Below are 14,485 nucleotides of genomic sequence, written 5' to 3' on the forward strand. Positions count from 1 at the left end.
CGTTGACTGCAGAAAAAGTCAGAGTGGATAGCTTATAGTCTATTCGATCAGAAACAGGTAACCAGTTGGGAGAGACTGAAGGAGAGGAGAAACATGGTCAAATTTAGAAGCTCTGCAAATGAGTCTGGCAGCGTTATTCTGAATTCGTTGGAGTCTAACAGACAAGTTTGGTGAAAATGTCTCGTCCATGTCTATATCATGATCATTTCAGATATTTAAAAAAAGAAGACAAAAACAAAAACAAAAAGAAGAAGAGGAGGAAAAAAAAGTCATGAGAAAAAAAAAATTGCTACCATGAACCTCTTGACTGGTAGTGAAGAATATGCTCATCTGTAGAGAGTTGTATTTTTACTGAGATCATAATTGAATGATGATATTGATACTTGTGTAACGCCTATCCGCGGTCGGAGACCAAGGCCCAAGCGCTTTACAAACAAAGGAGTCATTGCACAACAGGCTGCCTACGTGGGTAGAGCCGACTGATGGCTGCCATTGGGCGCTCATCATTCGTTTCCTGTGTCATTCAATCAGATTTCAGGCACGCACACAATACACACTCATGACAGACATGTAACATTTTACGTGTATGACTGTTGTTGTTGTTTTTTTTATTTACCACGCCATGCAGGCAGCGATATTCTGTTTTCGGGGGTGTGCATGCTAGGTATGTTCTTGTTTCCCTTGTTTCCGTAACCCACCGAACGCTGACATGGATTACAGGATCTTAAACGTGCGTATTTGATCTTCTGCATGCATATACACACACGTATAGAGGTTTCAGGCACAAGAAGATCTGCACATGTGTTGACCTACGAGATCTGAAAAATCTCCATCATATATGTATATATATATATATATCCTGGCAATGCACAACAGCTTTCCTGTAATTCCACGCCTTTTTATTTATTTATTTTTTTTCGTAATCCCACGTTTTCTCGCACTCCGAGAGAAAGTTTGTTTTGTTTTTGTTTTTGTTTTTTTGGGGGGAAGGGGGGGGGGGGGGGGGGGAGCGCCCCCTCATGTTTTCTCTCACTTTACGAGAAAACGTAGAATTACGTTAGAAAGTGTGGTTGATTCCCTGCTACGATATATTTATATATGGGGGGGGGGTTGAGGAAGTGGGAGTGGGTGGGCGGGCTTGGGTGTGTGTGTGTGTGTGTGTGTGTGTGTGTGTGTGTGTGTGTGTGCGCGCGCGTGCGTTTGTCATAAAAAGCGGACATAATCATATCTTACACATTGTTTGTGTGTTTATGAGTGAACATGTGTGCAAGCGCACGTTAGTGTTTGTTTCTGTTTGGTTGGTTGGTCGATTGTTTGTGTGCATATGTGTGTGTGTGTGTGTGTGTGTGTGTGTGTGTGTGTGTGTGTGTGTGTGTGCGTGTGTGTGTGTGTGTGTGTGTGTGTGTGTGTGTGTGTGTGTGTGTGTGTGTGTTTGTATGTGTGTGTGTGCGTGTGTGCGTATGGTGGATCTTTGTGGTAGCTTCTCTTTCTTTTTTTCTCTTCCATTCCAATTTGCCTCTCTGTCTGTCCATCTATTCTACATATATGTATATCCTCCTGTCTCTGTCTGTCTGTCTGTCTGTCTCTCTCTCTCTCTCACTCTGATATTCTACAAGTATATCTCCTCAAATCATCTACGAAAACTAGGACTGGTGAATATGTTTATTTGCCGGTCTACGAATCATAAATCAACAGTAAACTTAATTAATCTTTTCCTTTTTTTTTCCAAGCACATGCATGTGTAAACACACACACACACACACACACACACACACACACACACACACACACACACACATAAAGCACAGAGAACGATGGATATGAATAGAGACAGACGGACAGACAGTCAAACAGAATGACGGACAGGCAGAGAGTGTATGTGTGTTTACGTGTGTGTGTGTGTGTGTGTGTGTGTGTGTGTGTGTGTGTGTGTGTGTGTGTGTGTGTGTGTGTGTGTGTGTGTGTGTGTGTGTGTGTGTGTGTGTGTGTGTGTGTGTGTGTGTGTGTGCGTGCGCGCGCGCGTACAGAGAGTGTATGAGTGTTTACGTATTTACGCGCGCGTGTGTGTGCGTGTGTGTGTGGGGGTGGTGGGGGTGGGGGGGGGGGGGGCGTGTGTCTTCTTGTTTTTGGTTTTCAACGCAGGCTAATAATGGTCGACAGAATCTGGTTGTGTAACCGACGGCTTCCGATAAAGAATGCGTTATCTTCCTGTGCTGCACACACGTGTTTTCAGTATCTACTGGACTGAAACATATTTGGGGGAAAGGTGCGAAATTAAAACACACACACACACACACACGCACGCACGCACGCACGCACGCACACACACTAACTAACTAAATAACTAGAGTCCTATTTTGCTTACAATCAATTGCAGCATTAAAACAAGAACAACAACAACAACAACAACATATCATTAAAGCACATTGAGAATGCACAATTAGAATGTACCCTTTCTTTTCCTCTTCTCTTTTCTCGGCATGTAGAAGAACGCACAGCTACAAATGGGTAGTCCTTGTCAAAGTAGTTGAGAGAAATATCCTTCTTCATACGAAAACAAAATACATCTGCAGACCTTTTGTTTAAGGTAAGGGTGACACTGCACTGAAAGCAGCCTCGGTTTCACACAAAGAAATATGTTGTGCCAAATAAATGAAGAAATGCCTCCGAAAACAGAGTATGGCTGCCGACATGGCGGGGTAAAAAAACAACAAAAAAACACACACAAAAAACAAAAACAAAAAAAACGGTCATACACGTAAATGCCCACTCGTGTAAAAATGAGTGAACGTGGGAGTTACAGTCCACGAACGAAACAAGAAGAAGAAGAAGAAGAAATAAATGAAAACTAGAGATGAAATAAACACAATACAATACAATACTAATCGGAATATTCGGTATCAAAAAAAAAAAAAAAAAAGTATTATAGAAGAAGACAAAATCGTTCCATAAGAAATACAAGTAACCGACGTTTTGTATGTATTCCAAAAGGAGCGTCCGTTTCAAATTTGTATCCAACACCAGTGAGAAGAAGAAGAAGAAGAAGAAAAAGTTAAGGTTAACCCACTCAGTACGGCCAGTCCTCTCTTCTCCTCTACACGGACCCCTCGGATGTCCAGTGGGTGTCTCAATGACCCAACCTTTAGCTTCCGTCGTCAGAATTGTGGTATTCTTTGTCAACATTCACCTTTTCAGTACAAGAGCCTTCCGTTTGCAATATTTTGATGGTGGTAATTGGGGTGAAACGCTGTTAACGTCGTCTCTTTCGCTGTTCGTATGGAGAGAGTTAATAACACCTTATGATTGATACTTCGTGTGTTTCCTGGAAAGTCCGTTTGAAGTTTGAATCCAGAGGACAATATTATTAGCCAAGCTTTAAACTTTTTATTTTAATTTTAATTTTTTGTTTTGTTTGTTTGTTTGTTTGCTTTTGTTTTACGTTTTACATAAAGGTTCAAAAGTTACCCCATTTTGAATTTGACTATCTAATAATTGATCTACGGGAGCGATAAATGTTTTCACCTTGTTTGCTGCGTTGTACCGTGCTGTGCTGTGTTGTGCTTTGCTGTGCTGTACTATGCTGCACTTTGCTGTGCCGTGCTGTGCTGTGTTGTGCTTTGCTGTGCTGTACTGTGTTGTGACGTGCTGTGCTGTGTTGTGCTTTGCTGTGCTGTACTATGCTGTACTGTGCTGTGCCTTTCTGTGCTGTGTTGTGCTTTGCTGTGCTGTGCCGTGCTGTGCTGTGTTGTGCTTTGCTGTGCTGTACTGTGTTGTGACGTGCTGTGCTGTGTTGTGCTTTGCTGTGCTGTACTATGCTGTACTGTGCTGTGCCTTTCTGTGCTGTGTTGTGCTTTGCTGTGCTGTGCCGTGCTGTGCTGTGTTGTGCTTTGCTGTGCTGTACTATGCTGCACTTTGCTGTGCCTTTCTGTGCTGTGTTGTGCTTTGCTGTGCTGTACTGTGCTGTGACGTGCTGTGCTGTGTTGTGCTTTGCTGTGCTGTACTGTGCTGTGACGTGCTGTGCTGTGTTGTGCTTTGCTGTGCTGTACTATGCTGCACTTTGCTGTGCCTTTCTGTGCTGTGTTGTGCTTTGCTGTGCTGTACTGTACTGTGACGTGCTGTGCTGTGTTGTGCTTTGCTGTGCTGTACTGTACTGTGCTGTGCACTGCTGTGCTGTGTTGTGCTTTGCTGTGCTGTACTGTACTGTGCTGTGCTGTGCTGTGCTGTGTTGTGCTTTGCTGTGCTGTACTGTACTGTGCTGTGCACTGCTGTGCTGTGTTGTGCTTTGCTGTGCTGTACTGTACTGTGCTGTGACGTGCTGTGCTGTGTTGTGCTTTGCTGTGCTGTACTGTACTGTGCTGTGCACTGCTGTGCTGTGTTGTGCTTTGCTGTGCTGTACACTGCTGTGCCGTGTTGCGCTGTGGTGTGCTGTGCTGTGTTTGTGCAGTACGCACTGATTGGTTGGTACAAGCAAATCATTAGAGCGCAACGCAGCGCAACAATCTATCTCTCCATCTGCCGTCTGTTGATCAGTTTATCTATTTAGTTAGCACTCATACTTTTGCGACATCAAATTTAATTATATTAAAAAAAAGAAGAAAAAAAGAACTACCCCGCTTTCCAAATTTCATTCATTCTACAACCAATATCCGGGCATCCTGTGTGTGTGGCAGACTACCCATTCGTAAGATCACTACTTCAACTATACTACACGCTGCCATGTCCCTATTATAATATACTTTTTTGTTTTAATCTGTTTATCAGAAGATTATTTATCAGTACCTCTCATCTATCCTCCATTTCTCTTCATGCCGTTCTTTTGAAAACGACCAGAGTGTATTATTCTTGATCTTCTGCTTATCCGTATAGTTTCTATTAATCTTTTATAGCCTCTTTTAAGTCCACAATGTTAATGTCAGACATGGTGTTAACGTTTCAGCCAAGACATTTGATTTTCTCTTTCAAAAATTTCATATTATGTTTTCGTTTATTTTCGTTTTGATAATGCTTTACATAATCATACTGAATTGACCCTATATTATTATCATAAGATGTATAAAAATCGGGTAATGTTCTCGTTGGTTTTTTTTTTTTTTTTTTTTTTTTTTTGTTCTACAATCAATTTTTGAATAGTCCTGGGAGAAGACAGTTCATTAACTTTTGGAATGAGAAAAAAATACAACCAAAAAAAAACACACGAACAAACTGACATTCTAAACGACAGATGGACAGGCAGACGAGTGGGTGGATGGTTACATGAGTGCATTGACGTCCAGATGTATACGAGGTAAAATACTGATTGGAGTGATGGCCTAGAAGTAACGCGTCCACCTAAGAAGCGAGAGAATATGCGCGCACTGGTTCGAATCTCGGCACAGTCGCCAGTATCAGCCCCATCCCCCCCCCCCCCCCCCCGCCCCCCCTGCCCCCCCCCCCCCACACACACACACACACCCTTCACTAGACCTTGAGCGGTAGTCTGGACGCTAGTCATTCGGACGAGACGATAAACCGAGGTCCCGTGTGCAGCATGCACTTAGCGCATGTAAAAGAACCCCATGGCAAGAAAAGGGTTGTCCCTGGCAAACATTATGTAGAAAAACAACTTCGATAGGAAAGCAAAAAAAAAAAAAAAAACTGTAGGCAGAAGAAAAAGGATGGTGCTGTCAGTGTAGCGACGTGCTCTCCCTGGGGAGAGCAGCCTGAATTTTACACAGAGTAATCTGTTGTGACAAAAGAGAGTAATACAGTACTGTAGACATTAGACGCACCGTAAGTGTGCGCGGCCTTGGGTGGGCTCCTCGGGGTGGTTTATACGGGTAGTGAAGCTGTTTCTGCTACGGTCTCGTGACATGATGCCATATAACACGATACCATACGATACAGACGATACCTTACAACACGGCACGGTTTGATACGATGGAAATGATATTACTGAGTGAATCCTCTGTGTGTGTGTGTGTGTGTGTGTGTGTGGGGGGGGGGGGGGTGATTGTGTGTGTGTGTGTGTGTGTGTGTGTGTGTGTGTGTGTGTGATTGTGTCTGTGTGTGACCCATTTGTTTTGTGATGCGTATAGGCAAAAGAATGTTATGAAGGGTATCTGCATCAATGTCTGTATGTGTAATTGTATTTGTAAACGCTCTGGGCTCTCCGGAGATAGGGCGTCCAAATATTCACGATCATCATGATTATTATCATTATCATTACCATTGCTATCCTTTGAGTCAGCTGTCCAAAGGGTTTGTGACTTAACAGCAAATAACTGAGTAAACAAAGTAATCAAATATATATGTTTTGTGGTACAGCAGTGTCTCAGTCTTCCTGGAAATTCGTGCGGATTATCACTATGAACATCACAGCAAGTTCTTCAGGCGGGACCCCAGACTGGACAAGGCGCCAAGGGGCGGTAACTCCGGGAGACTGCGTGGTGTTAGGTGTTGACACCGGTGGCTTCATCCCTTGGGACAACCCGGACAACATGGTCAGTCAGGACGTGGAACAGGCAGTGGACACAGCAGTGGGAGCCGTGTGTCTGCCCATCCTCTTTCTCATCTCCGCCCCAACCAACATCCTCAACATGCTGGTGTTCTGGAAACAAGGACTCAGAGAACGCATCAACCTGTGTCTGTTCTACCTCTCCTGTGTCGACTTTGTCCACATGCTCCACGCGTTTCTGTGCAATGTGGACAGGTTTTATCTTCTGGTCAATCAAAAAGGGAGGTATGGTCCTATCTTTCAGTTTATCGCAGACAACGGACTGCTGGGATTTCGTAGCCTCACTTGGCTGTCTGGATTTGTCTCCATGTTCATCGCTTGTGAGCGATGTTTATGCGTCGTGAGTCCGCTACGGTCTCAAACGATTCTAAGCACTAAAACGACCAGCCTCATACTGGCATTTACCACCGTGTTTACTATGACAAGTGCCTTAGTTCTAGGCTTGAGGTTCGGCGTGGTTTGTGTGTTTGATCCTGAGACCAACAGAACGTCCAGGGCGCAGCTCACCAGTGAGTTCTATCACCGCTATCAATCTCACCTAGACGTCCTTTCTCTCTTTGCTGCTACCGTGCTACCTTTCATTTACGTCACTGTAATCGTGGTGACAACAATCGTGACGTCAGTTCAATTAAAGAAAATGGTGGCCTGGCGACAGCGGACGTCCTCCAACACGTTGTCGTCACGTGAAATGGTGCTCACGCGCATGCTCATCGCGCTTTCTGTTTTGTACATCATCTGCACACTTCCAACAACGGCATTAGGCTTTGGAGTCATTTTTGTTTCGGACTTCGCCCTCCACGGACGCTACTACAACTTAGGCGTCAGTCTCCACACCGTCTTTAAGCTGGCGGCCTACGTCAATGCCACGTTTAACTTCTTCATCTACTGTTTTCTTGGCACCAAATATCGGGACACACTGCGGAGAATGTTTGGGTGTGTTGCCTTAAAGCCCGTGTCTTCAGAAACAAAAGCAAAAGAAAAATCCAAGAGGATGACATAAAAAAATAAAAATATATATAATGTTTGCCGAACCTTCCACAGTGTATGTCTTTCTCTTTTTCTTCTTAAAAAAAAAAGAAAAAGAAAGAAAGAAAAAGAAAGCCATGACGTGAGTGTCATTCGGTTTGCTGGTGGCATTTCCATTGTTCTTCCAGAATTAGCATTTTGCTGCTATAATCATAGAGTTATGTCCAGTACTGGCACACATAGATTGGTATATTGCTGTTGTACTGAGAACTACATGTTCATAATACCAAACCACAAACACAAATACATCAACCCCCCCCCCCCCCACCCGCCATAATTGTTTATGATATGAATCGTGGCTCTGAAAGATATGCTACAAATACACTTTAACTTAGTTTGGACACATATGAAGTTGAATTATGGGCATGCGTGTACCTGAACTGGCACCTGTTTTTGTTTTGTTTTGTTTTTTTGTGTGTGTGTGTTGGTTTTTTTTTTTTTTGTTTTTTTTGTTTGTTTTTTTGGTCTTAGATTCTCTTGCTAGAGCATTCGGGAAGGATGTTGTTCCATACTCCGATGTCTATGATGAACTTCTATACTCACACAACGCAGATGGGAAGTGTCCTGTCTCCCCGTATAGTAGGACACACAATGTAGGATCAAAAACAAGATGATGAATCCGATATTGTGTAGTAAGTAGTACATGTTGTTGTTGTTTTTTTTTTTCTCTCTCTCTCTTGTTTGTTTAATTGTTGTTGTTCTTTATCTGAGATAAAATAGTTATGGAGAATCAGTATATTACAAAAGTATAATAGTACTGGTAAGGTAATGTCTTGGCCCTCTTATGTAGGTTTTGCTTTTTTTGTGATGGGAAACGAATTGTGAATACAGCAGAACAAATAAAAAGTTTTCCTTTTAATGACAAGGTTTCGTCTCTATGGAAATGAATTAGCCATTGACTTGAAAATAGCATCAAACATCACTACTCTTAAAAGTCCTATGGACGGATGATGGATTCAGTATATACACATATTTATAAACAGTATCTAGTTATACAAAAGCCTGCATTCCGTTTCAGTTTCAGTTTCAGTTTCAGTAGCTCAAGGAGGCGTCACTGCGTTCGGACAAATCCATATACGCTACACCACATCTGCCAAGCAGATGCCTGACCAGCAGCGTAACCCAACGCGCTTAGTCAGGCCTTGAGAAAAAAAAAAGAAAAAAAAAGGTGAATAAATGATAGATAAGCTTACACAAATAAATAAATAATAAATAATAACTATAATGTAAAAAAAAAAGAAAAAAAAGGGTAAAACATGAAGACACACATTCACATATACACCCACACATGCATAACAGATATGCACCGAACATACAGTTTCACAGATATGAAAGCACAGTCAAATATATATGTAAACGTACATGAGCTCCAACACACACACACACATCACACACGTTACCCTGCACCTCCTCTACCCCCCTCCTTCACACACTCATTTCTAGTCTACGTATCACAGCTTCCACGGCACACACACATACACACACACACACACACACACACACACACACACACACACACACACACACAGATGAACACTTACTTGTACAAGCGCACACACATATGCCCATATCTCCACACACATATGTACAAAGATATATATATATATATATATATATATATATATATATATATATATATATATATATATATATATATATATATATACGTTCCAATATCCTGTTGCTCCCACAGTGTAGGCATGCATACACTCACATACCTCATCCTCTACCCCACCTCCCCCCGCACCCCCACCTCCCCCTCACACACACACACACACACACACACACACACACACACGCACGTGCACAGAACTCTACTGACACTTGTGTACACTTACACAAGTGCATTCCGATGGACTTAATGAATCATATCCATTAAACTCTTTGAGGTGGCATAGATTCAAACACAGACATCGTTTTTTTTTTTGTGTGTTTTTTTATTGTCGGCCTCCTTATTCCTTTAATTACATGTTCAACGTTGCTGTTTTCTGTCAGCATTGCAGAATGGAGATATCCTAATGTGTTGTATAATGTGTAAAAATAAAATAGACCATTTAACTAGTTACCCTTTTTTCGCAGTTATTTATATCCCTCCAATCTGGTGCAATGTACATAAAACATGACAATCAGTGATGCAGATACAAAAGTGATAACATTGTTATTTCAAACGTTATCATAAAAAAATATAATAAAAGACAGATGTGACATATACATGATACAAGATGAAGATACGTTTTACTGCCGAACACACAAGCGTCATCTTTACCTCTGAGAATGCAATACACTGTACATAGTTAAACGAAACAATGAATAGGAAAGAGCTCCATCATTGATCACTATCATTATGTGGCCATCATTAACTACTGTCGTCATCAATATCGTTAACCTTTTAGTTTCCCTCCCTAATTAGGTGCTTTCATTTCTTTTTCTTTCTTTCTTTCTTTTTTTTTCCTTTTTAGTGTGATTGTTTTTTATCTTGTTTTGTTGTTGTTGTTGTTGTTGTTTTGCAACTAATTACCTTTGACAGTACGAAAGTATTTACCAGTTGCCTTGACCTAAAGTGCAAGATTACAGTCGGTCTGACAAATTGGAGAGAGAGGGCGGGGGGGGGGGGGGGGGTTGGGGGGGGGAGGGGGGGGGGGGAGGAGGGGGGGTGGTGGCGCGGAAGGGTTACGTTCGACAGTACGAAAGTTATTTACCATCTAGTCATCAGCCCCATCCACATGTAATATGCGGCTTCTGTTTAAACGTGTGTGTGTGTGTGTGTGTGTGTGTGTGTGTGTGTGTGTGTGTGTGTGTGTGTGTGTGTGTGAGAGAGAGAGAAAGTGTGTGTGTGTATGTGTGTGTGTGTGCACATGTTTGTGTGTGTGTGTGTGTGTGTGTGTGTGTGTGTGTGTGTGTGTGTGTGTGTGTGTGTGTGTGTGTGCAGTGCGTGCATGTGTGAGTATGCACAAGTTCTTTTGTATTGATATGCACTTGTATATATCCTAATTTCTACTATATTTGTGTTTGTGTATGATTTTCGATTTATGTTTGTGCCTTGTCATGTACTATACCCTCCCCCCCACCCCCAATATTCCTTGTGACCCGGTACACTTGGTAATAAAGATATATTCTATTCTATCTACCTTGACGCTAAGTGCAAGATCACGGCCGGTCTGACAAATTGGAGAGAGAGGGGGGCGGGAGGGGAGAGAGGGGAGGGGGTGGAGGAGTCGGGGAGGGGTGGGGGGGGGGGCTGGAGGATAAGTGGCATCGGGAAAGGAAGGTTCAATGCCGTGGGGAAGGCCTGGGGCACCAGCACGAAAATAATCTCTTCAAAGGCCTGGATTTTCAAGTTTGAACATTTTGAACTACAGCATCTCTCCATCGCAACATTGATAGTGCTATATAAAGATGGTGCGATCTACCTACTAAATTGAGACACACACACACACACACACACACATATATATATATATATATATATATATATATATACATATATATATATATATATATATATCTAAAGTGAGAGAGAGAGAGAGTGATGTGGTGGAGGGGGGATGGGGGCGACGGGGGAGAGTCAGGGGCCTGGAGGGGTGGTGGGTGCAGGCACGTGCGTAAATTTGCATGTGTGAGTGCATACGTGAGTGTCCGTGTGTGCGCGTGCGTGTATGCTTGCGTGTATATATATATATATATATATATATATATATATATATGTGTGTGTGTGTGTGTGTGTGTGTGTGTGTGTGTGTGTGTGTTCGTTCTAAAGTACAGCACACTGAACATTGCGTGACGGTCACCGCATAGGGCTGGACTGTCGCGGTGCGTGACCTCGTCTCTGAGTCTGTTTCGCATGACATCGCTTTCATCTTCGGGCATTACCGGCCGATATATTCACCACCCGATGCCAGTAGATTTTCTACAGAATGCACACAACTCTGACAAACGGTGGTTACAATATCGAACTGGTCTGGGGTCCATGGACCCGTTGGCGTGCGAGTTAACGAGGTGGTGGACTGGCTTCCAAACAATTATCACACACATAATCATACACACCCACACACACACACACACACACACACACACACACACACACACAGAGAGAGAGAGAGAGAGAGAGAGAGAGAGAGAGAGAGAGAGACTTCAGTCGATATCTTTCAATTACTTCTCATACCTAAAACCTGAGTTTCATTTTTACGTTGAAAACTAAGGATATAAGAGGAATGGAAAACTCAACTGGACAACATCTTGTTTCGGGCCCATGCAGGCTTTGAATAACGATTGATCTTTCATCTCTTACCGGTTATCGGGCAAAGGAAATGACACTCAGTGCGCGCGCACATGTGTGTGTGTGTGTGTGTATGTGTGTGTGTGTGTGTGTGTGTGTGTGTGTGTGTGTGTACATATTAATTGTGGAGAGGAAGACATGTGCAGGCAACTACCAAACTCTTTCGTACCTTGGCAAAAAAAAAAAAAAAAAAAAAAAAAAAAAAATCATACAAATCCTTCCAAGTCTGCAACTGGAGGCCAGATGAATTCTCTCTCAGGGATGGAGCTAACTGTATGCCCGATATGACTCACAGTTACGTCCCCCTGCGGACTCCTCAGATATCCAGGCATTGGCAGCGACCCTTTATGACAAGTGATCAAGAGAAACCAGTCATTTGTTTAGTGGTGCTCTCAATCATTGCAGGGAAAAGTAACAATCCAATGACATCCGAAAGCAGCCCCCCGAATGATCAAGTAAAGTCTAGGAGGAAAACGAGTGGTCAGGTCAGCTCAGCTCAGTGGTTTATAACCCATCCGCCATTAAAACAGCAGCAGAATTCCTCTCTTCCTGTGGAAAGCCTCTTGGCAGCATCTCCATCTTCACTGACTCCATGTCCACACTCCAGGCCCTTGACTCCCCTGATCCTGGTCCACTGATCCAGTCCCTTAAGGCCTCCCTCACAACCCTTACCCAAACAGCCCCAACGACCCTCCAGTGGGTGCCTGCACATGTAGGCCTCCCAGGCAACGAGCGTGCAGACCACCTTGCTAAGGAAGGAAGCCAGCTCACACAGCCAACCATTCTGCCACGTATGAGGAAGCAAAAACTACTATCTACCACCTTCGCACAGGACACTGCGGCCTCCGAGCACACCTGAAGAGGATTGGAGTGGCAGCCACATCCCTATGTGATTGCGGCCAGGCTGACCAGACCCCATCCCATATTCTCCAAGACTGCCCCCTGTATGAGAAGATGCGGCAGCAGTCCTGGCCTGGGGGTGCTGACCTCAACACCAAGCTCTGGGGGACGGCAGCCGATCTTCACCGGACGTCTGAGTTTGTGGCATCCCTCGGACTTCGACCCTGACTGCGTAGCTGTCGAACGCAAAAGAAAGAAAAGAAAGAATAACCCATCCGCCACTACTGGTTGACCAAAACTAACGCCTCCAACAGTTCCCAGCGAGCTAGTGATGTCCCAGACCTTAATGAAACAGTTAAAGCTTGGATACTTCCTCCACCTCGACATCTTCAAAGTACCCATTTCTTTTTTAGGTGGAATGGCAAGTCGTCTGGTAGGTTTGATGGAGCATGGTGTAGGAGAACGAGAGCATGAGCATTCGATATGTGTTCATTGTATTTTGTATTTCTCTTTTTTTTTATCACATCAGATTTCTCTGTGTGAAATTCGGGCTGCTAACCCAAGGGTGAGCGTGTCGCTACACTACAGCGCCATCCATTTTTGTGTGTGTATTTTTTCCTGCGTACAGTTTTGGTTTTTTGAATTCTTTTTGTTTTGTTTTTTTGTTTTTATTTTTGTTTTTGTTTTTCCTATCGAAGTGGATTTTTCTACAGAATTTCGCCAGGAACAATTGTTTTGTTGCCGTGGGTTCTCTTACGTGCGCTAAGTGCATGATGCACACGGGACCTCGGTTTATCGTCTCAACTGAATGACTAGCGTCCAGACCACCACTCAAGGTCCAGTGGAGGGGAAGAAAATATCGGCGGCTGAGCCGTGATTCGAACCAGCGCGCTCAGATTCTCTCGCTTCCTAGGTAGACGCGTTACCTCTAGGCCCTCACTCCACTTTATAGATTAGATCAAGTTTTTGTTTGTTTGGTTGGTTGGTTGGGTTTTGTTGTTATTGTTTTGTTGTTGTTGTTGTTGTTTTTGTTTGTTTGGTTTTTTTGTTTGTTTTGTTTTTGTTTTTTGTTTGTTTCTTGGCGTAGTAGGTCTCTGTATTTGTGGGTTGTGTCCACCTAAGCATTCCAAAAAGGAGGACGTCCAAGGATGTCCAAAGGGGGAAGGTGGCATAATGGTAAAAACGCTCAGCTGACAATACAGAGAGCCCGTGAGGGTGTGGGTTCGAATCCCGCTCTCGCCCTTTCTCCCAACTTTGACTGGAAAATCAAACGGAGACATTTAGTCTTTCGGATGAGACGATAAACCGAGGTCCCATGTGCAGCACGCACTTGGCGCACTAAGAATTAACCCATGGCAATGAGAATGTTGTCCTCTTCCAAACTTACGTAAAAATTCGCTCTGATAGGTACACAGATACATAACCATGCACTCAAGGCCTGACAAGCGCTTTGGGTTACGCGCTGCTGTCAGGCATCTGCCTACCAGATGGGGTGTAGCGTATATGGATTTGTCCGAACGCAGTGACGCCTCCTTGAGAAACTGAAACTGAAACTGTGTCCATCCATGCTGTGATGTCGCGTCTCTCTCGAAATCTCGTTGCTTGTGGTCAGGCTTTGATGTGACATTCATAGAGTGTTACAGTTTGTTTTACACTATTGTTCTGAACCCTGAACACCTGGGTTATAGATTTACGTAGATTACTTGGGTTTGAACAAATGATCGCCATGCCTTTTTGTTATGAATAACTCATGTTTCATAACAGATGGGCGTGGTGTTGATTTGTTTCATGAAAAAATAAAATAAAATAAATAAAACGCCGTAAATAATCAAGTAGTCTGTAGAGCTAAC

At 43.3% G+C, this 14,485-nt stretch overlaps 1 protein-coding gene across 1 annotated transcript; it reads left to right on the forward strand.

Moving 5' to 3' along the window:
* Positions 1–6,344: 6,344 nt before the first annotated feature.
* LOC143297115 (uncharacterized) lies at positions 6,345–12,146 on the forward strand. Its single transcript, XM_076609289.1, has 2 exons — positions 6,345–7,426; positions 12,116–12,146. The coding sequence occupies exons 1-2, from the start codon at positions 6,345–6,347 to the stop codon at positions 12,144–12,146; spliced, it is 1,113 nt and encodes a 370-aa protein (XP_076465404.1).
* The last annotated feature ends 2,339 nt before the right edge of the window (positions 12,147–14,485 follow it).

Source organism: Babylonia areolata, chromosome 22 (genome assembly GCF_041734735.1).
Source record: "Babylonia areolata isolate BAREFJ2019XMU chromosome 22, ASM4173473v1, whole genome shotgun sequence".
Taxonomy (NCBI): domain Eukaryota; kingdom Metazoa; phylum Mollusca; class Gastropoda; order Neogastropoda; family Buccinidae; genus Babylonia; species Babylonia areolata.